The sequence below is a fragment of the Rhyacophila brunnea genome, unplaced genomic scaffold (genome assembly GCF_057557595.1).
Source record: "Rhyacophila brunnea isolate RB1 unplaced genomic scaffold, BYU_Rbru_1.0 scaffold_23, whole genome shotgun sequence".
NCBI classification, from domain to species: Eukaryota; Metazoa; Arthropoda; class Insecta; order Trichoptera; family Rhyacophilidae; genus Rhyacophila; species Rhyacophila brunnea.
This window is the reverse complement of record NW_028232893.1, coordinates 10,801,741-10,824,613: the sequence shown is the minus strand read 5'-3', so window position 1 is coordinate 10,824,613 and position 22,873 is coordinate 10,801,741. Positions and strand designations below refer to the sequence as shown.

The 22,873-nt window shown below is 34.6% G+C and overlaps 3 protein-coding genes across 3 annotated transcripts in view; 2 read left to right on the top strand and 1 right to left on the bottom strand.

The window, feature by feature from the left end:
• Window positions 1-4,293, top strand: part of LOC147069477 (uncharacterized) — a 103,501-nt gene extending 99,208 nt beyond the window's left edge. The window contains exon 2 of the mRNA XM_085950499.1: window positions 2,926-4,293. Coding sequence (XP_085806625.1) covers window positions 2,953-4,176 — 1,224 coding nt within the window. The 5' untranslated portion in view covers window positions 2,926-2,952 and the 3' untranslated portion in view covers window positions 4,177-4,293. The remainder of the gene's footprint in view (window positions 1-2,925) is intronic.
• LOC147069476 (uncharacterized) overlaps window positions 1-16,802 on the bottom strand; it is a 106,143-nt gene extending 89,341 nt beyond the window's left edge. The window contains exon 1 of the mRNA XM_085950166.1: window positions 16,494-16,802. The gene's annotated coding sequence lies outside the window, so the exon portion shown is untranslated. The remainder of the gene's footprint in view (window positions 1-16,493) is intronic.
• A 244-nt stretch (window positions 16,803-17,046) lies between these two features.
• The window catches only part of Kdm2 (Lysine demethylase 2), a 52,371-nt gene continuing 46,544 nt past the window's right edge, over window positions 17,047-22,873 (top strand). Inside the window, exon 1 of the mRNA XM_085950101.1 lies at window positions 17,047-17,205. Within this exon, the coding sequence (XP_085806227.1) occupies window positions 17,158-17,205 (48 nt within the window). The 5' untranslated portion in view covers window positions 17,047-17,157. The remainder of the gene's footprint in view (window positions 17,206-22,873) is intronic.

The following is a 22,873-nucleotide window of genomic DNA, read 5'->3' as shown; positions in this document are numbered from 1 at the left end:
CACTAGAAAATCCAATCCCGAGCCAAAATTCTGATCCCGGGATTGGTATTTTTTCCATTGTTAATATAATTTTTTTATATTTTCAAATAACATTGATAAAATCGGTCAAAAATAAACCCAGATAATTTGTACTATTTAAGACATTTATTGTTAATATTGTATACGTTCAATCTTGGAAATACATAAGTTTAATGGAGTAAATAATATTGTAATTAAATAATATAGTGAAATTAATATGAGAATGCTGTTTCTGATAGTAAAAACTTAATGAATGGGTTAGCGAGATTTAAAATAGTGAAGCAAATCATGGTGTTCTTATGGCCTTTCCGCTTCATAAATCTAATTAGTCAGCAAATATGAAACTGCCGTAAAACGTATGAGATCGTGGTGGAATTACTTTGTTAATAATGCGAAGCATTTTTATTTCCAATATTTCTCATTTTTATTAATTTATGTGAAAAAATAAAATTAATCGGCAACTTACGCATGGGTATAAATCAAACTTCATTCAAACTCAGTTTATTTCTAATGTAGTTATTTGTTATTAAAAGTATTTTTTGTTATATTTTCGTTTTTTATTTTATTTTCCATAAAAATTGTTAAAAAAAATCAATCCCGACAGTTTCGGGATTATGTTTATCAATCCCGGGATTCATAGGTATCGAAAATAGTTCGGGATCCCGGGATTGGAATCCCTAACCCGCACGTGTTAACAAAACGTAGCCGTTCCAAAATGTAACTTCCCAAGACTTCTTGTTTTCAAGCCAGATAGAGCATATCACGATCTCATAATTGTGTTTCTCTGTATTTTATAATAATTTTACATAAAAATCGTATTTGCTTTTATTTAATTCTCAAATTATCATTAATATACTCGTATATATGCACCCAACCTAATTGAAATCTCGCATGATGACTCTTTCTCCTAACAGTGTCTCCTTTGTGATCTTCAAAAATCTGAGCCCAGTCAACTGAGTTACACTGTTTGATTCTTCTTTTTACCGATTCATGAATAATTCAAATTAATTATGTATTTCCATATTGTTAACTTTACAAATTACAAACTCAAGACGTTCACAAAATAACATGACAAACAAAAAAGTAGAAGATATTTATTAGAAAAAATATTTAAAAATATATATATAAACAGTACTAGAAAAACGGTGTACCTACCTAGAGTAAATGTTAATACAAAAAATATTGAGTATACTATAGTATAATATAGAGTATAGTTTTAATTTGTTTACGAAAATGTTTCTTATAATCAATACTTTTCTTAATGGAAGGTCTGTTACACCCACGGTGGCCGCGCGGCTTAAGTGTAGGACTATCACGCCGTGGGTCTCAGGTTCGAATCCTGGGTCTGGCAAGTACACATATTGTTTTTCAATTTGTGTGTGAGTCAGGGTATGGACCTAATAGGTTGAGCAAGTGGCTGACATCCATTTCTCGTAAAAAACAAAATCTGTTAATACAAACCTCTACCCTGTGGAGGTCCATATGATCCTATTAGGATCGGAAATGGTCGGTAAAAAAAACGGAAGTACTCCGAATGAGCTTAGTAAACCTTATTTTAAGAATTCTTAAAAAATAAATAATGCAACAACTAACTAAACTGCTCAAACAAATAGTATAAAATACATTGGATGTATGACATGTGGGTCTATTCTATATACATGGCGGCTATGGACGATAGTTTATCATATGTATGTATTAAGGTTAGTAGTATATTTGTTAGTTAACCGTCTAAACTAAATTAACACAGTCATGAGAGGGGGTGTTAAAACATAGCTCTTTTTGACAGCTTAGACGGTCAACTTATTGTCAAATAACCGCCTCAATACATAAATATGATTAACTACCGTCGATAGCCACCGATAGCCGCCTTGTGTATCGAATAGACCCACTAAATCTAATAAGCATATTGATTGAAAAAACAAAACGTGATTCTGATCTGTGGCTGTCATCGGATTCCTGTAACCCAGATCTCAATTATAATACTTATTATATATTAATATTCATTTTTCACGTACAATCAGTCAGTACCTATATTAAATATAATATGATTTCGTAATGTTATACGATAGCGAATCTGTAATTTCATAACATTACGAATTAAATTTCATAATAATTTCAACATATTATTTCATAATGCGCCATACCATAAATATCGGGTCAGAATCGATTGGACATTCTCACTCGATTACAAGTTTCCGCTAAAGACACATCGCACCGAATTACCGTTATTTTTATTACATTGCATTGATTGTACCCTTGTAGTTGTTTGAAACAGTAAATAAATTCTTGCCTCCTCCAACATCACGAACTACTAGTACCATCTTTCATCTGCAATACCAATCCTCCGCCGAATCAGAATACCACAGATCCAGGAATAAAATCTGCGACCAATGGATCAAACACTAAATTTAGCAACATCTCTACACACCGTTGATATGATATTTATTTATCTTCATTGAGAAATTCCGATCGATGATTATCTACCATTTGTAATAAAAAAGGTCAATACTTTTGTATCATAAATCATAGAAAACAGTATAAAGGAACGGTGTCTGATTGAGTAATTGTTTTCTTATTGATATTTATTTGTAGGTACAAGAATCGGTCACGTTTTTTTAGGTTAAGGTCAGTAGTGTGTAACGTCAAAAAACTACAACGTTTTAGCTAGTTTCTAGCAAACATCTAACCCTAACGAATAAAACGAAACATGTTATACCTAGATAAAATAATATAAAATATATTTAGGTATTATATTTCCTTGAACAGTAAACCATTTTTTTTTAAATTCGTTTAGTTTTCAAATTTCATTATTAAGATATTGCGATCTTGTGCTTGCCATGTTCTCTGACGATAGTATGCTAAAGACTGAAGTAATTATCTAAATATGGTATTTTCTTATTTTTCCAGATCCTCTGATGATACCGCGAGTTGCTGATGAAGGAAAATGAAGACTGCGAATTCCTTAGCCAATTTTTTGGACCCACACTGAATTTAAATCCAGAATTTAATAATAAAGCTTCCAAATTCGAAAATGATGTATTCTGCTTAAGTGACTTAATGCAATGTTTATTGGAGTCACATGTAAAACCAAATCGAGGTATACATGATAATAGCATTGAATCTACACCGTTTCCTGAAGATAATGTTCAATTTACTGCCGAAGAAATAGTGTCAATCGATGTGGATGACTCAGTTAAATATGATAATCATGATTCAAATGATATCAACACTGCCTTATGTTGTAATAATGGAGCAGCTGTATCAAATGTTGCACTATGCATACAAATGAGTTCAAACGATCTATCAACACCTGTTAAGTTTGTGAGTAAATATTTTGTCCAAAGTTTAGAAGAATCAAAATTATTATTGGATAATAAAAACAGTTTTGAAGATAACATAGAAGATACAATGAAATTTAATGAAGATACAAATGTTCGATCTACAACTGATGATGATTTATTTGTAGAAAGGAAGCAGAAAGTAAAAATTGAATCTACGAATGAAAAAATTGGCTTGATTGAAGAAGATGTAAGACAGAATTTAGAAGAAGTAATTGAATACTCTGAAGAATTCGGGAGTAGTCAAGAAGACAGAGAATTTCGAGCGTCGCAACTGGACACAAAAGTCGAATCAATCATTATTGAACCGTTTTTCAATATCTCACCAAGAAAAATGCCAGTTTCGCCTCATGGAATCATTGAAGAAGAATTTAAAAGCAATCCTTGGGTCATGCTAGTGGTGACTATATTCCTTACGAAAACCACAGGAAAGGCAGCCAGGCCTTTAATGGAAGAATTCTTCTCAACATACCCTACTCCTTACGATGTTTTAAACACAGATCCTGTTTTTTTGGAAAGATTTTTTATAAATCTTGGGATGAGAAAAAGAGCTCACATGATATGGAGGATGTCCTACGAGTTTGTCTCCGCAAAATGGAGAAGAGCGAGTGATTTGCACGGCATTGGAAAGTACGGAGAAGATGCTTATAGGATATTTTGTTTAGGACATACAGATATTGAACCGACCGATCGATATCTGAGACTGTATCTTGATTGGTTGAAATCGCATACTGATCATGATGAAGTTTTTGGTAAAGTGGACAGTGAATGTATTATTGTGGACCCAATTCTGAAGTATTATTCTATTACTCTTAGGTGATGTTGCTTTAACACACGGGCTCCCAACCTTCTTCGAGTCGCGACCGTCGCCACATTTAGATAAGAAGACATTTTTGTAAGTGTGAAGGAAACACAAAAAATAAAATTACACGTGAATAATTATACGTTTACGCTTTTATTAATTTTACTATTTGTTTAATAGCAGACTTTCCCCCCAGGAACGACACAAATACAAATTATCTCTGTATATGGAATATTACTTATTCTTCTTAGTCAGGACTTAATGACTGAGGATCGTGGCCCAGATGATTTGGCTGTCGAGCTGTTTTCTCAATTGGTTGGCCTCGCTCCTCTGCTCATTGTACGACAGGCGAGTTCTGTGTCAGTGGCAGACCCTTGGCATTCGAATTGATGCAACCATCTTGAGTTTCCAATATTCTGATCCAGCACGTTCAAAAAACAAGACAGTGCAGACGACACAAACGGACACTAACGGCCTAATAATTATGACCGTTAAGAAATTCGATAACTACTTGTGAATGCAACAGTTCGCAATAACTCGTAACGAACACCCTTAATTATATCTGCACCTCAGGTGTTTATCGTTCGATTCAAAGTGAGGATAGTTTGGGCATGGAGAATGTACCTGGAAAAGTGTGATTTTTCTGCGGTTGAAGCGACGAGAAGCTATAAATATAAGGGGTAAATGTGGAAGTCAATGGCACCTGCTGGATTTTGTTAATCCCGCCCCTCTCACTGCCTTACAAATCAATAAATAATATTATTGATATTTTTTTCAGATAGGACCCTCCTCCCTAAAACTATTTTTCTGTGTGCGCGCCTGAACCCAGATGGTCCAAGATTTTTCTAGGATTTTTCTAATATTATGTATGTCTCTGGAGAATTTCAAAACTATGTAATATCTACTATAAGACTACCCGGTTACATGTAAGTTGTACGTATGCAGTTCATCGTGGGACACTTATTCGTGCGCCGCAGTACGTCGAACATGAGATCTTATAACATGTTATCAAATGACAAGTTCATCGTTGAACATTTCACCGAACTCGTCATTTGGTTAAATGTTACACGAACTCATGTTTCACGTACTGCGGCGCACGAATAAGTGTCCTGCGGTAAACTGTTTACGTACAAATTTCCGGATACGAGACTACCCTCGAAATTAATGCCTTTTTTCTTATTCTAAGGCCAAATTTGTTTTAGGGCGCCGCACTATCGAATGAAATAAATAGACGTTCGTTACAATCTTATACAGAAAGTAAACGAGGAAAATTTTTATCAGTTTCTATCTTCCACTTAGTAGTTTTAATTCATTTTGCTCTTAACATAATGTTTTTTTTTATAGCGGATTGAGAATTATCATGCCTGATGCTAAAAAGATAAAAGATAAAAAGAACTTTTTATATACCACGATTTTAAATTTTCTGTTGAATCATATAAACTTGACAATTCTACGTATTAATAATTTAGGACAAGTAAGGCAATTGTCAACAAATCATTTTTTTGCTATTTTGCAACAAACAAACAAAAATATAGAATACTGAAATGTCATTTTGATTTCCATAGTAACGCACGTATATATTAATAATTTAGTTGCTAGGAATTTTGCTATGAAGGTTTCCATACGGAGTCGAGTCGTGGACCCTAAAGGCAAGAGAACGGAAGGCAATTGATGCCTTTGAGATGTGGCGTTGGTGCCGAATGCTTCGCATTTCTTGGACGGAGCACAGGACGAACCAGTCAATCATTCAGAGACTGAAGATAAAGGAACGGCTCTCGACGATATGTCTGAGAAGAATTCTGCAGTTTTTTGGACATATTGTCAGGCGCGGACCGCACAACCTGGAGAGACTGGTAGTTTTGTGTAGCCTCCAGGGAAGGCGAAGCAGAGGAAGAGCGTCTGCGCGATGGAGCGACCAAGTGAAAGAGCTTACTGGGGGCACCATCTATTCTGCCCTGAGAGAAGCGGAAGATCGAGAAGGATGGAAAGTCTTGGTCGCTCAAAGGATGGCGAAATTTAAATGTGGTCACGATCCTCAGCCATGAGTGCACGACCAAGAAGAGAGTTGCTAGGACCACCCCCTTAGCAACCAATAATAGTGGATTGAAATAACTTTTCATACAGAACAGAATTAACTGTAAATGAATTCAATTCTACTTAAAGATGGCTAAAAATATTAAAAGAATGCATTGGCATCGTGTTCTGATATATTCTAAAACTTTCAATGTCTAGCTAGTCGGGAAGTTAGTTAAAAATCGTTTGCAAGATTTGTACTGGACAAACAACCACCGGACAAACAAGAATACGAGCCAATAAAAGAACTCTCTTCTCGTTGGAACTTGAACATGTGCACGATTAAATCATTATTTACGTGTGCATATTTAAATTCTCACGAAGTATTAAATAATAATATAATAGTTTAAATATAAATAGCAATATTAAATATAGGTATATTTTAACAGTACTTATCTATAATAAATTCACGAAGGTCTAAATATTTTCGTATTTCATTAGATTGCGTGGCGCCGAATCGTCCTCGACCCGAGGCCATGGTAAAGGTAATGTCGTCCTATAATAACCTTTTATAAAAGATAATTTATGCAATATACATTTTATAAAATATTCTTCATAAAAGATATTTGTCAAAGATCTTTGATGGTATAATACCGGTCTTAGACACTGTGTAATTAATTATTCAATAATTATAAATGTTATGAGATTATGACTCTGTAATGGTAATAGCCTTAATTATTCGTAATATAAGTAGGTACATGTCTGCGTCAATGACCCTAGCATAGACTTCACAAACATAGACAATCATTTACGATGTACAATTGGTATTACTAAAGAGTTTTCCTGATTCACACCAAAGTAATATTATGTCGGTACCCGAGGAAAACATAGCGACATTGCCGTTAATTCTGCAAGGCTTGCTGCGGTCACAATAGGATTTTCTCAGGTCATATTTTTCAAAATTAAAATTCTCACATTATTGTTTGCCAACTAACAATATATTTTTATAAAATCAAAAATTTTGGAGGTTTTGTCTACGAGACATTTAATTAAAATTTAAATTAAATTGTTTTTTTTTTGGTAAACGTACGACCTAGAGACATCTATGAATTGTAATGTGATGAGTTGATGACAATGCATCTTTGGGGCAGTCCGCTGTTCTAGAGCGCGATGCATAACCATCACAGAACAGACTGAGTTCCCTGATAACCATACTTAGGTGCGTAATCCCCTGATATGCGCGTCTATTGCCCGACAACAAGACATCGGCGATGACAAGAAGTCGCTGTAGTCGCATGTAGAAGTATTCTAGTGACGTGGCGGTAACGCGTGCTAAAGGCGTATTTAAATAATATATCGACTCTTTTAGATCTGACTCCTTTTTTTCTCCGCAATAAACCAAAAGTTTACTAATAAAATTTCTAACATCACTCCTGATAGTTTTAGGCATATTTTTTTTTATAAAAAGCTTTAAATTACGTAAATTGACAATTCCGTTCACCACGGAAGCGTAAAATCGTAAAATGAAATGATAAATTTGGGGGCGTTCCTCATTTGAAAACGGAAGTGCGATTAGCTGGATTGGAGGGGAATGTTAGTTCACAGTTTTAACACGTGGACAAGAAGTTCTTGTTCAACAGTAACTTTAGAGACCTATTTCGACGACCGGAGTTAAGTGAGAAAAACATATATTATTCTTATTACAATGCTTAAATGGAAGAGAGAAAGAACATGCGACGTATTTTTTTTTGTTAGAACGGTTGCTTAACGTAGTCAACTCTGCATTACGCACATATAGGTACATCGTGATTTCCAAAATACACCAATTTTCTTTTGCTATTAATATGGTGTCGATCTAAAATCGGTGAATAATGTCAAATTAAAAGAAAAACATTATAACTATATAATCCTCAGTTGGGACTGTGGCAATTAGCAAAGAATTTACCCTCACCAAATAACGATGTTGTAGTATTAACAGTTAGTTTGTTTAAATCTTGTTTTTTTCCGTTACGATGATTATCTACGAGAAAGGCATTATGATAAGCTATTAATCAATTAATCAAAGGTTGCCAATAGCTCCAATACCTACCTAATACTGAGAACTTAGCTGATAGTGATAACAGTCATTCTCAACCAATTCCACGAGATTTTTCAAAAACTTGCTTTGTTCTCTTGAAGTCTAATAAAAATCCAGCTAATTTTATTTGGTACCTACCTAACATACAATCAATGCAAAATACATACGTAATGTTTAGTTGAAAACAGTAATTCAGATGAAAAGTGAACATACAAATAATAGGAAGTGGTCTGTCTTCTTGGTGAGGCATATTTTGGGATAAACTTAAACACGTGTTTCACGTATGTTAGTTTGTCACGTACACGAAACGCGCATTCAATACTGGTAATAAATATTTGAGAACATTTCTAAAGAATTATATTTCTTGGCTTTTACATCCTGGCCGTAATTAGGTCATAAAGCAAATCTCGCTTCAAATTCTTAGTCAATGGCGACTGGCTTGCATTTATATTTAGTAATCTGTCCTATCGTCGGAGAGAACCTGTGTTTTTTAAGACTACCAAACAGTGACGTCCCGTGGGGATAGGCAGATTGAGCGTCGCTTGTGGGGCGGCAATTACTCGAAGGGCGGCAAATGGAGGAGAATCATTAGGTATATATATAAATAGCTGCCTAAACTTAGTAATAACGGAAATATCTTTCCATTAAAAAATCAGCTCACTGGTTGGAAACAAAATGTATTAAGGTGACGCATCAGTGAAACGCCAAATAATTTCCAACTGTAGGCGCGACGAAATTTTGGACTCGCTGCCATTCACTGAGAGAATCTCGAGTCGGAAGCACGTCACTTTGCTGCGTGATGGCGACGGGTCAATTAATTCTAAAATCGTGCAAAGATGACTAAAAACGTTACCCATTTACTTTAAAAAGAAAACATGTCAATGAATATATTATTATTGTTACTAATAGAACAATAAACAGAACATAAAATGAACGTATGTTGGATTTATATGAAAAATAATATTTCGTTTGACAGGTGTCATTTGCACCCGCGACCCGCAGTCCGCGCATCGCCCAGCAACGATCTTTTTAGACCGTGCCTCAACTAATGCATGGCCTTAAGTAATTAACATACCTACAAGGTTTAACAGGACTGTATTTTTTGTCAGGTTTGCGATGTCTGGTTTACTTCCGTTGTCCTTGGAGGTCATGTCCTTGATCACCAGCAATGACACGTGCAGATTTTTAAATTATATGTAGGTAGGTACATACTTGTCTAATTTAAAAATTTTACAAATATTTTTGCCAGTCACTCGCGAATTTTGGAAGTTGCCAGGTGTATTTTTAAATGTATCTGAAACCTAGGACTCACAATATTTCTATTGAAGCAGGGATAGCATTTCAATTAGATATAGTAGTATATAATATTTTGTCGGTAATGTATACACACAACACATTTCTTAGATTTTTCTATCATTTCTAACAAACCATGACACCCAATTGCAGTAGTGAAACATTTCACAGAAATACCCCGGCTTGAGAAACAGATCACATAGATGCAACTTCATCGAGGATTGAACCCGGAATCCCTGGTATTATTATGAGAAGCCGGGCACCTCGCTCATACGGCTATAAGGGCCGCCATGTTGTATTAATCGGGTAAGGGTCCCATGAAATTTTACAAAATATACTGTGGGTTCCTCTAAAACTAAAAAAGTTTGGAATCGCTGCCTCAGAGAAATGAAACAAGCCGACCGCATAATACTCCAAGTGATGAAACCGAATCCACTTAATCAATACCATTCTTTAGTTTTGACTTCACTCTTTAGTCGGCCTTCAGTCTATCCATATGGAAGGTACCCAGTATGTCGATATATTTATTATGTTAGCTTATTTAGCAGGAATGGAGAACATTTTTCTATAATTATATTCATACACAATTACTTTCAATTAAAAACAATGACATTAATAAAAAATAAACGTCAATGAACTAGTAATTCGCAGCTGTATTATGTTTACCCAAAGATGGCGGTTTGAGTAAGTGTGACGTGCAATAGTGTGTGTTGCAACCTTCAATACACCAATATTAAATGAGCGTAAATGCATAAACCGAGAGCAGTTGTCTGTATTCGACTTATGATGTATTCTTCACACGTGTTTATAGTGACGTCCCTAGACAAAATGCCGCCCCATTTTTATACAGTATTTTTTACCATCCTTTCATGACTCCAATATCGAAGAATTACCAACAAAATATATAGGTACCACTAAATCATACAAAGTTAAATGTATCCCCAAAAGTGGGGATTTTTTGACGTTGAAAATGTAGTGGCTTCTTACATGCATTTTTGCGATACATTAATTTACTCTGTCTTGAGGAATTAAGGGGATCCGTCTCGCTTTTCTTCTTCATAAAACTTGGCAACATTTGTAATGATATTTTTAGTCTGAGATCGCAAAGGTTTAGGCATTATTACATCTGTAATCTATATAATGACGGCGCAACCTTCGATACAGAATAATACCGTGGACTAGGAGCGGTAGGTCGGATACTTTGTAAGAAGAGGGTGCATCTTTAGTTTCGATGGCCAACGCAATTTCCGTGCGCACTGGTTAATAAGTCAGACTGAAATTATTCTAAAATCTGTACGTCTCGTTTATGGTCACCAAGCACATCGAAAGGCAACGAAAGTTAACTAGACATCGCGAACCCGACAAAATAATTACATTCCTGTTAAACCTTTTAATGTTAATTAATACATTTTGTGTCCAACTAGTGAGCTGATTTTTTTAATGGAAAGATATTTTCGTAATTAAGTTTAGGTAGGTACTTAGATATTTCTGTATTCTTTTCTTTCGGCCATATCCGATCCTAATAGGATCATATGAGCCTCCACAGAGTAGAGGGTTGTATTGACAGATTTTGTTTTTTACGAGAAATGGATGTCAGCCACTTGCTCAACCTATTAGGTCCATACACTGACGCATACAAATTGAAAGACAATATGTGTACTTGCCAGACCCAGGTTCGAACCTGGGACCCACGGCGTTATAGTCCAACGCTTAAGCCGCGCGGCCGCCGTGGGCGTTACTTATACGCATATACACCAAATGATTCTCCTCGATTTGCCACCGTTCGATTAACTGCCGCCCCCAAGCGACGCTCAATCTGCCTACCCCCACGGGACGCCACTGCGTGTTTAAGTTTATCCCGTATTCTTCCACACTCGAGATCGGTTGCCTGCTTCTCCTTACCCGTTAGGTATTTCAGTTCCCATTAAGGGGAGTAGACTCCCTAAAGGGGGTCGTATTAGTTAGGTACTTATTTATATTATAATGTAATTGGATGCCATAACAACGGCTGACAAAATTTAATTAATAGCTGCAAGACATAATTTAAAATAAATCTCAAGAATTCTGCTTATTTAATGTAATAATTGTAATTTCGTGAATTATGTAGGTATTCAGTCGGTCACATAACTAGTTAGCAAAATTAATGTTGTTTACATAATTGGATTCTTAATAATATGAATTGTTCAGCGTAATAATTTTTCCTTATACACGGTTTTCATTACATAATGCTTGTTATAAAGAGTTTTTCGTAAAAGAATAAATTGTAGAAAATAATAAGTATTCTAGAAAAGTTTTTGAAGAGAACCTTCTTTGGTTTTCACAGGGCTACTTAATTGATTTTTAAAAACTAACCAACACCGTCTGTAAAGTGTAGTCGTATTTCAATGAAAATTAAGTATAACTGGCATATACAGCAGTGGCGAAGGGTGGAGGTAGGCTGTTAAGATTCGATATAAATAGTGCACACTAAACTTTGTCAGTTATACTTATTTTTCATTGAACTAAGAATACAATTTGCAGTTGGTGCTGGTTAATTTTTAAAATTCAATTAAACCCTGCCTAAACTGAACCATCATACGCACAGTCGTTGCATACGGGTGCGAGTCATGGACGCTAAATATGAAAGCAGCTGAAATGGTGGGGAGTGGAGAATTAGGTACAACACGGAACTATACCGCTTATACCAAGATTCAAAACTCTCCACCTTCATAAAACTCCAGAGGCTAAACTGGGCAGGCCATGTCCAGCGCATGCCTGAGTCACGGATACCGAAGAAGATCCTCGAAGGAAACCCAGGGGGGAAAAGGCCAGAGGGAAAGCCACGCACACGATGGGGTGACAACATTACAAAAGAAGCCAACCAGCTGCTAAAAATCAGGAACTGGAAAAGACGTGCGGAGGACCGTTCCGGCTGGAGGACGGCGGTGGAGGAGGCCAGGGCTCGACTTGAGCTGTAGCGCCATCGAAGAAGAAGAAACTAAACCATAGTAGTTTATGTAAGCTATGTGCGATCCTACAAAAATAATGCATACTTTTTCATTCATACGTATTTGTTTTCGTTGGATTAAGGATACATATTACACATATTGTTGATTATTTTTTTTTAAATTTATTAAGCCCTGCCTAAATCAAACTATACTAGATTAAAAATATCCAAAGTTATGTATGATTTAATTGGATACTTTTAGATATGTTATAGATAGACGAGTATTTGTAGACTATTATATATTATGGCTTGTTTCACAGGGTTTAAATGATTTTTAAAAACTGACCAACTCAATTTGTAAATTGCAGTCTTTTTTCAATGAAAATCAATACGAGAGAAATAGGTACGTAAGACTGACAAAGTTTAATGTGCCCCATTCATGTCGAATCAGCCTACCTCCACCTTTTGCCATTGATATACGGTAGAACCTCGATTATCTGGACTAATAGGGGATGAAGGTAGTTTGGATAGTGAGAAATACGGATAGGTAATCGAAAGAAAAATCATAATTATCCGGGAAAGAAAAGTATGTACATTATACAATAAACTTTCCCCATAAGCTACTTACTACTAACTAAATTATATATAACATTAGCAACAAACAGTAAACTCCTAATTAGGTATTATCAATTCAGTAGTTATGAGCATTGAATATTCATTTAATATTCGAAAGTAGACGACCAGTGTTACCTGTAGATAGATGACACTCTCTTCATAATGATAATAAATTGTCTATTTATTATTTTATTTATGACCAGCAGTTGAACAACCGTGACTTCACTAGTGATTCCCAAATAGGCCTGCGTGACTGGGGTTCCACAAAAGATTCCCTATTAAACCCTGGTTTTAATTTTAGAGTACCAAACACATAACAGATAATAAATACAATTCCGATAGGCTACATATACTAATACAGTAAATGTTGACGCAAGGTTTTGAATGTGTGAGTGTCTACTAAAATGAACCACGCATTATAGACGAGTGTGTAATACACAGAGATGTGAGTGTAATACACCAATATTAAATGAGCGTCAATGTATAAACCGAGAGCAGTAAAGTTGTCAGTATTTAACGTGTGACGTATTCTTGGCACGTGTTTAAATTTACCACGTATTCAGCTTCTCCTTTCCCCTTAGCTATTTCAGTTCCCATTATCCTGGTACCAAAGGTTAAACGTGAAGTATTTTTAAACAAGTAAGCACTTCGTCCGTATTATTTGGTTAGATAATGTGCAGGGAACACAAAATTAATGGGAACTGGCTTACTGGAAAAATATGGGATAATCTTAAACACGTGTTATAATATGTTATTTTCAATAGTCACGTCTGTGTGGTAGTAATATGCATTACAGTTTGTTACGTAAATGTAACGTGCATGCAATATTGAGTGCCGTCGGCATGCTTTGTTATAATATGGATTTTATCGGTTGACTGCCATAAAATACCCTGCTTCAAAATTGTCCAAAACTCTATAATCTTTGTCACTCCTGAAATATAGTGTTTTTTCGACTTATCTCCCTTTTCCTCCTTCAGTGACGTCCCAAGACAAAATGGTGCCCCTAAGCACTGCCAAAATGCCGCCCCATTTTTTATACCTACCGTATTTTTATCATCCTTTCATGACACCAATATCTAAGAAATGTGTTGTATGAATTCATTACTAACAAGACCTATACCACTAAATCTAATTTAAATCCATCTCTACTTCAATAGACAAAAAATATTCAATAATATAAAAAATATAACAATATATTTGAGTCCACGGTTTCAGATATGTACATTTTAAAATACACGTGAACGTGTGAACGAATGAACTAAAACAAAAATATTAAAAAAAAAAAAAAATAGGGTATGTAAGTACCTACCTATAATTCAAATGTAATTCGCAAATCTGCGCATGTGCGCAAGGGCGTGACCTCCGAGGACAACGGAAGTAAACTAGACATCGCGAACCCGACAAAAAAATTACAGTCCTATTAAACCTTTTTAGTAATTATGAATTCACTTTGTTTCCTACCAGTGAGCTGATTTTTTAAGGAAAGATATTTCCCTTATAACCAAGTTTAGGTAGCTATTTCTATATAGGTATACATAATGATTCTCCTCGATTTGCCGCCCTTCGGGTGCGTGCCGCCCCCAAGCGGCGCTCAATCTGCCTACCCCCACGGGATGTCACTTAAAAGGTTGGTATTACGGTTTGCAATTCCGGTATACCGAGATGTTGGGTTTGCTTCCTCTCTTAGATTGCAATCCCTATAACAGTGGCGCACCCAGGGGGGGGCAAGGGGCCCTGGCAGCCCCCAAAAATGAAAACTATCAGAATGATTTTTCATGAATGAACATTGAAATTGAAAGCCAATAAACTATACCTTTGGGCTTAGACAAATAAAAACATGGCAAAAAAATGATTTGTAATAATTCTACAGCACCCTTTTTAGAAAAATTTCTTAGATTTTAATTTCTAACACAAAAATTTCGAAACGCTAATGTCAGGTTTTTTTAGAAACCCAATCCCTGTCAAACTGTAAAAAAATTCTCGGTGTCCACCCGAATTCCGGAGTGGTGTAGGTCATCGGTGGGGAGGGCTGACAGGGCTCTAGCCTGGGGGCCCGGCGTGTCGGGTCGACCAGATAAGTGAGATAAACACACATTATAAATTAGCTTTAATAGTAAAAAATTATACTTCATGAGCATGAACATTTTCAATTACTTACTTATATAATTGTGCAATATATTTTTTGATTATTATGTGTCGATACTCGACAGCTCCATATTAAAGTAGATGTATTAAAAATCGCCAATAATTCACTGTATAATTACCCTTAATTTGAACTAAAACACAATTTGAAAAACGTTAATGTAGTGTTTCACACTGCCTTTAATCTTAGCGGTAGGTAGGGGGGCCGCCAAATATCTGAGGTCCCGTTTCAGGATGTGGGGACCATGGTGTAGGTACACCGAGTGCAATAGACAAAAGACCGATAAACGAGGAATTAGGCTGTGAAGAAGAAAAAGAGCCTAATAAGGACTAATTTACATTGTCCTCCTTGGGCCCCCCCCCAATATTAAATCCTGGGTGCGCCACTGCCCTATAATATAGATTGTAATACTTATACGTCACTAAACAACAAAAAGATGATTGGGTAGCGAAAAATTTGATTTTAATTTTGGATATCTACAGTTTTTAAAAACATTTCCGGAGCGGTTGGTTCTGTAGTTGGTATTGCAACGATGTCATCCCACAGGCGCAGGGAGGCGCTCATTTCAAAAACTTAGCAGACCACAAGATTCTCTAAAAATCACAATATTATGTGTTTACAATTAATTATTATTAATGATTCACTGTGTAGCGTTAGTTTTAATATATAATAATTTTAAATTAAGCCATCAGTAGGAGGGTTGTTGGATTTGGGGGGTAAAAATACATTTCCGGACAGAATATAGATAATATTTTATTATATAACGTGCCTGTGCAAGCCAGAAGCATAGCTGCAATTATATTATCAATACCATCAAATTTAATACGTCATTTTAAAACGTGGTATAGTGTAAAATTCGTAGTTTTGTACCTACTGTATTTGCTACAAATTTTAGCTATGGTGTTTTACAATCAAAATACGCTGGGCATCCACTTACAAAATATGTTAATCTGATGATTTTCAACCCCTCTGATAATTTATTAAAAAAATATATCGATAAAGTTTACTATATAAACGAAACACGTGTCGTTTAATATTTTTATACGTGGTAAATACAAAGGTGTGGATAATAATTAATTTTATAAATTATCATGGATTAATAAAGTATTGAAATTAATAATTACTTAATAATTTTCCGTTAATTCCAAAGCCCTTATTAAAATTAATTTATTCAATTTAGGTGAGTATTAAGCATATTGTAATTTAGTTATTTGACAATACATACCTAATCATTCATCACATCGGTAATCAAATAAACTATAACTTACGATTTGTATGTAAATATTATTTTTCTTCTGTAACTTTAAAGGCACTCATTTTCACACATTATTTACTATAAAGCAGTATTTATCTGAACCATAAATAATATAGGTAATCACTAGGTAGATTATTTTATATTTTAGTATTTGTATACAGCATACTTCAAGCACTGTGTAAGTAAACAAACACTGCCTGATTTAAAATCGCTACGCACGCAAAATCTTTTTCACTTTGGAAACAAATCACCAATATTTTGATAAACTTCGGTATGTTGTTATTTCGTAAAAGTGACACTCCGTACAATAATAATGCTTTACAATGACTCACATCCAACAAGCATTTCAACCTGCGAGCAACTGAAGGCAGAATTATTAGAGATAGTAAACATAACTTATACCATGTATGTACGATTAATATTTTTGTGATTAAATTTAGCGCCGTTCGAAGTGCGCATGCGCGCGGCTCGACCAATCAAACTTCCTACTCGCGCTGTGCTACCAACAAAACAATAAATTCATATGAAAAAAAATTCGCTTCAACTTTTCCCGTCAAGTTGGCGTCAGTATTCGGAATTGCAAATGGTGGATGGCGTTTCTCGCCGTTTTGCAGCTAGCGAATTATTTACGTAAATCGGTACAATTTCAGGTGTAAAGCGTGACCGCAAGTGTAAAAATGTCGGAGAGTTTACCTCCGACGAAGAGACACCTCACGAGGCAGCTGGTAAGCATTATTAATGCGTATTTTTCAGTAAAATAGGAGTGACGCCATGGTGGCTTTATTCTAGATCACGTAAACATTGACTGCAGAACGTCTTATTGGCCTCAGGATTATTATTTTACGATACTATTTTTGGTTAGGAACCCTTTTCACAATTTTTATTCTCGTTTGAATGATTTCTAATTAACCGGCTTACATGTCGAATTGTCATGGGGGTTTCATAATCGTAATTTTAAACCGCGGCGCCCCCCTAGATTTTAGCGCATGCCAGGAAACGTCAAATGCAAATATCATCCATATGTGTATAATGAATGCATTTCTTGGTGGTTGCATTAATTATATTGCTTGCGACACCATTTTCACGTATTCCACAACTGTAACAAATTGGCGATCGTAATTTTTCGCAAAGTTTTTTTCACAATACGTGCAAAAAAGTTTCTATCGATCGCTGCTGCATCTTGCACACGTATGTTTTGATTGTTAGAAAAAAAAACATAGCCGCAACTCGTAATACTGTACCGAAAAAACGTTCAAACATTACAACGTGATACCCATTCAACTATTAATTTCAATATTGTTTATTCCTTAATTATTTTACGATTCGATTAAAACTTTGCTGTTTCTCGGAGCGTTTTCATTCAAATAATATTTCGCTCGAACAATATTTTAAGTAACTTTTTCGCGCTCGCGACTGTTCTATCAACAAGTAATCGTGAAAAACTCTTATTTTCATCGTAAGTATACATAACATTCTAAATAAGATTACATTTTTTACGTAGCACTGCACCTATTACACATTATAAAATTATACATAACGTAGGTACCTAACATATCCGTGAGAAAATACCTATAATTTTAACTTCACCTATGATTTTTTTGAAGGGATAAAAATATTACACAAATTTTCTCTATGGTAGATAAGTACCTACCCACAAACCTAATGTAATTATTATTTTGAAATTGGAACAATGAATACTTTTTATTTTACATTTTTAAGCGGGTAAAATACAGGTAGATTTTCACTTTATTTGTGACTCATTTGGAATTTTTATTGTCAGTGGTTGTGTTTATGAGTTTTTTTAATCCAATCTTATTGTCCATATCAGCTGTTTTCTTTTGATTATCGATATTCGATATTTTGAATCTCAATAAATTTGAAACAGTGATGTCCCGTAGGGGTTGGCAGATTGAGCGTTGCTTGGGGACGGCAGTTACTCAAAGGTCGGCAAATCGAGTAGAATCATTTGGTATTATATATATATATAAATAACTACCTAATGACATGAACTGTCAATTCATGGTGGAACTGCATTGTATTGTTTTAATTTAATAAAACGCATTTTTTTCGTTGTACTTATTCCACTTTTAATCAATAAATTAGGACCGGTTTCGTCCGCCGCAGAGGGACATTTTCAACTGAATACATTTTTTTATAAAACAATATTTATCAAACAAAATCCAAAGCGACAGAAATAATATAACATAGGTACATAAACTATCCGTCCAATAATACCTTCCCAATAACAAAAAATTGCGTTTTATTAAATTAAAACAACAGTACCTAAAGTAGTAGTACCTAATAACGAAAATATCTTTCCATAAAAAAATCAACTCACTGGTTGGAAACAAAATGTACCTATCTATTAATTAACATTAAAGGCTTAACAGGACTGTATTTCTTTTGTCGGGTTCGCGACGTCTAGTTTACTTCCGTTGCCATTCGATGTCTATGGTGACCAGAAGCGACACGTGCGCAGATGATAAAAAATACTGAATAAAAAGTGGGGCGTTATTTTGGCGTTGCCCAGGGGCGGCATTTTGTCTAGGGACGTCACTGATTTTCGGGATTTTGGATCTGTCTTAATATGATTTGTTGACAAGAAATATTTGTTTTAGGTAAGCAACAAAGTGTAATTAAAATATCGATTTTGTGTAATATTGAAATCTTTCAAATTCCCGTCAAACTCCTTATTTTCACGGAAAACGTAGGTAGGTAATCCAGAACTCTTACTTACTGGTATTAATTTTTATTTCGTTATAATAAATGTAGGTAAGTAGTGTTTACTAAGAAAAAAATGGTTTTTGTTTATTTTTGAGAATCAACGATTTTTTAAATATCAGTGCGAACTAGGTAGGTATATTCGAAAGAGCCATTATTGTATTGTTGTATTCGAATCCTCATTGATTGATGTCCTCTGATAAAATGTCAACAAGTTAGTGCCGTACTGTGACTTATGTGATTGATAATTTCTTCTTCGCTTTCATCTTCACCATCTTCCTCTCTTGGCTGACTGTCAGTGGAAACTATCTGTATCGATCATAATAATATGTTAAATTCCTTCCACAAATGTCACAGCACACATGCACCATTGGCCCCGTTTTTTTTTATATAAACTTTTATATAAATATTAAAAAAAAATATTGAAACCTTGTTCATTGCATACACGGATAATCTTGAGTTTACATATTGTATAATAATTTTGAGAGCAGAGGACGTGATTTTATAACTACAAAACTAGTGATATTTCTTACGTATTTTTGTTATCACATTAGGTAGGTAGGTATAATAATTTCGAGAAAAAATTTGTGTTCCTCGTCGTCGTCGCCGTGTCGTCTGATCCTAATCCTAGATTCCCGGGATTGACTAATGCTAATTCTAGGTTCCCGGAATTGACATATTATAATAATGCCGGGATTGAAAATATTGTCCAGGCTTCCAATACCCAGCAGTTAATACAATAGAGCCTCGGGAATGGGACAACTGGACGCCAGGACAATTGGACGCCGCACTGTCTTTGACACGTATACAGAACGTAGACGAGGGATTTTAATCAGTTTCTATCTACTACTTAGTAGTTTTAATCCATTTTACTCTTAACATAAGGTTTTTTTTATTGTTGATTGAGAATTACCATGCCTAAGGCTTTATATAAAAACAAAAAACTCTTTTTTCGTTGGAACTTAAACATATGCACGATTAAATCATTATTTACGTGTACATATTTACATTCTCACCAACTATTAAATCATAATATAATACCTAGTTTAAATATAAATAATAATATTAAATATATTTATAAAGTACGTATAGGTACCTAACGTCTATTTATTTTCGAATTGCGTGGCGTCCAGTTGTCCCGGCACCTTTCGTCCGAGGGCTCCGGGTTCGTTTGCCAGTGAGGTCACAATATATCTCGTCATAGATTATTTTTTCAAAAGCCCGGGTGTTTTTGATTGTTTCACTTTTATTACTGCTATGGCGTATTTTATATCTACTTATTTTTTTTTTCAATTACACTGAATGGTAATATTATTAATTGTGGTGCTAAGGATTGACGGATACAAAGTGGACCGGTTATTGAGTTGGGGAAATAGACTTCAAAATTAAATATACATTGGTACATGTTATTGTTTTCGTATGTCAGGAATACGTGCTTCAGCTTCGAATCTTGTTTCATGCATAAAAAAATATACATATATTCCTAAATACATATGCCTGGGATGTAAACTGATTCAAACTTTTGTTTTTTAATTAGTTGTCGATTGTCGCATGGAGTCGTGCTTTTCTCTTCGCCTCGATTTTTTACGGTAATAAAAATAAACTATTAAACAGTGAACACAATCATTGACTTATTTTTAACTCTCAATAAATATTAAACAGTGAGGTATTGTCTGGTTACATTATGTAGGTACCTAGCTGTTTTCTTAGCATAATATGACGCAACATATAACCTACCATCATATTTCTAACTACGGCCTAGTGTTGCCAAGTCAAAATTTAAAATTTCAGTAGATTCGACAAAATATCAGTAGATTTTTTAGAGACAAATGAATCGTGAAAAATATTTCAAGAAGCTCTAAATTAATAGGTATCAATTAACGACCCCTAATTACTTGTATTAATATTTTTAATATTATAATAAGGATTAGTATGTACGGGTGAAACTACTGCTATCGGGGAATGCTAGAATAAAACTGATGATTATTATTAAAGGCACAGTAGAAACAGTGCTGCAATCTTTTTGCGACCGAAATACAGTACGCGGTCCAAGAAGTTATATTATTTCGGCAAAAATTATAGTATGCGTTATCACATCTTGAAAATGTATAGGATTTTGCCTCTCACGAAAAAAATAACGGAGAATTTTATAAATTCCGAGACCCCTTATTATATAGGTATCTCTTCCGACCAAAAACGCTTACATACAAATTCAATAAATTTCAATTTAAACCAAAGTCGAGGGATTATTTTTACGTTTTTTGAGCAATTTTTTCCCAGGTTCGTTCACCAAATTTTAGTAAGTAGGTTCTAGAAATTATATTATCTACTTTGCACCAATTTATACTACGGAAATGTCGAAATTTTACTACTTTTTGCGTATTTTTTTTCGATATTCAAAATTATAGTATTTTGGGCGTACTATACCTGGTTTATATCGTACATTGTACGCAGACGAAAATTATAGTACAAATACTATAATTATAGTATGGTTTGCAAAACTGAGAAGATCTACCACTAGCAATCATTTTCAACACTGTCAAGTCAGTGTTTCCCAACGTGGGGCGTACGCACCACCGGGGGTCAATTTGAATGTTTTGGGGGACAATGTGCAAATCATTAATATTTTTTGGTACTTAGGTACATTGTTTTTGTTAAAAAACGCATTTCCAATTTTTTTTTAATTTTTATATTTGATATATAACGATGACTCCGAGAAAATTACTGTTGCCATTCCCACCATAATATTTAATTGAATGCGGCGCTTTAGCGCTGTAAAAGATTTGTTACTGAAAAAAAGAAATTGTTTTGATATCACAAACTGAATCACAATTGACCAAATCATTACCTACCTCGCATGAAAATTCTTTGCAGCTCACATCAAGCACAAGGATCGCACTAATTTTCTTCCGAGTTGTACTTCTAATATACTATATATAGGTACTTACGAAAGTTAAACTAAAAATAGTATTGCCTATGCGCATTTTTTATTTAAAGCAATTCATTTTTTTTTCAGAATTTGTTAACTGAAATTTTGATAGGGGGGGGGGCATGAAGATTTTTGAAGCGTTGAAGTGGGGCATGGCACAAATAAGGTTGGGAAACACTAGTCGAAGTCTAAACAATATGATGCAAACAAAATTATGAAAAGTACCTACCTACCTATTATTGTTCCTTATTCATCAAAATCAAAATTAATTCCTTGTTATAGAAAGGTTCATTTGTGACGTTTTATTCAGTTTTATTTTCATTCTAAATTTCATGTTGGCATGGCATTCTAATGGCATGTGTGACGCACGACAGAAGCGTTTTCAAAATTGTGTTTTTGGTAAAAAGTAAGGGCCTACAGTGTATTTTATCGATTTTTTGTAGTTTTGTTTTAATACATCTACTTACTTGAAATAGGTACGGAGTTGTCGAGTTGTTGCCATCTTTTTATATGTTGATTATAGTACAAAAGGGTAAAAATTATAGGATTATTAAAACATCTGGAATCCTTCAAAATTATGGTATTTATGACGTATTTGCATAAAATTATAGTATTTTACATTTTTCACGGATTCAAAATTATAGTATTGTACTATAATTATAGTACGGTTGGCAACACTGTGTCGAGTATCAACACAAAACAATCAAAAATTGCATCTTACAGCCAAATATTTTCCGGGTGTC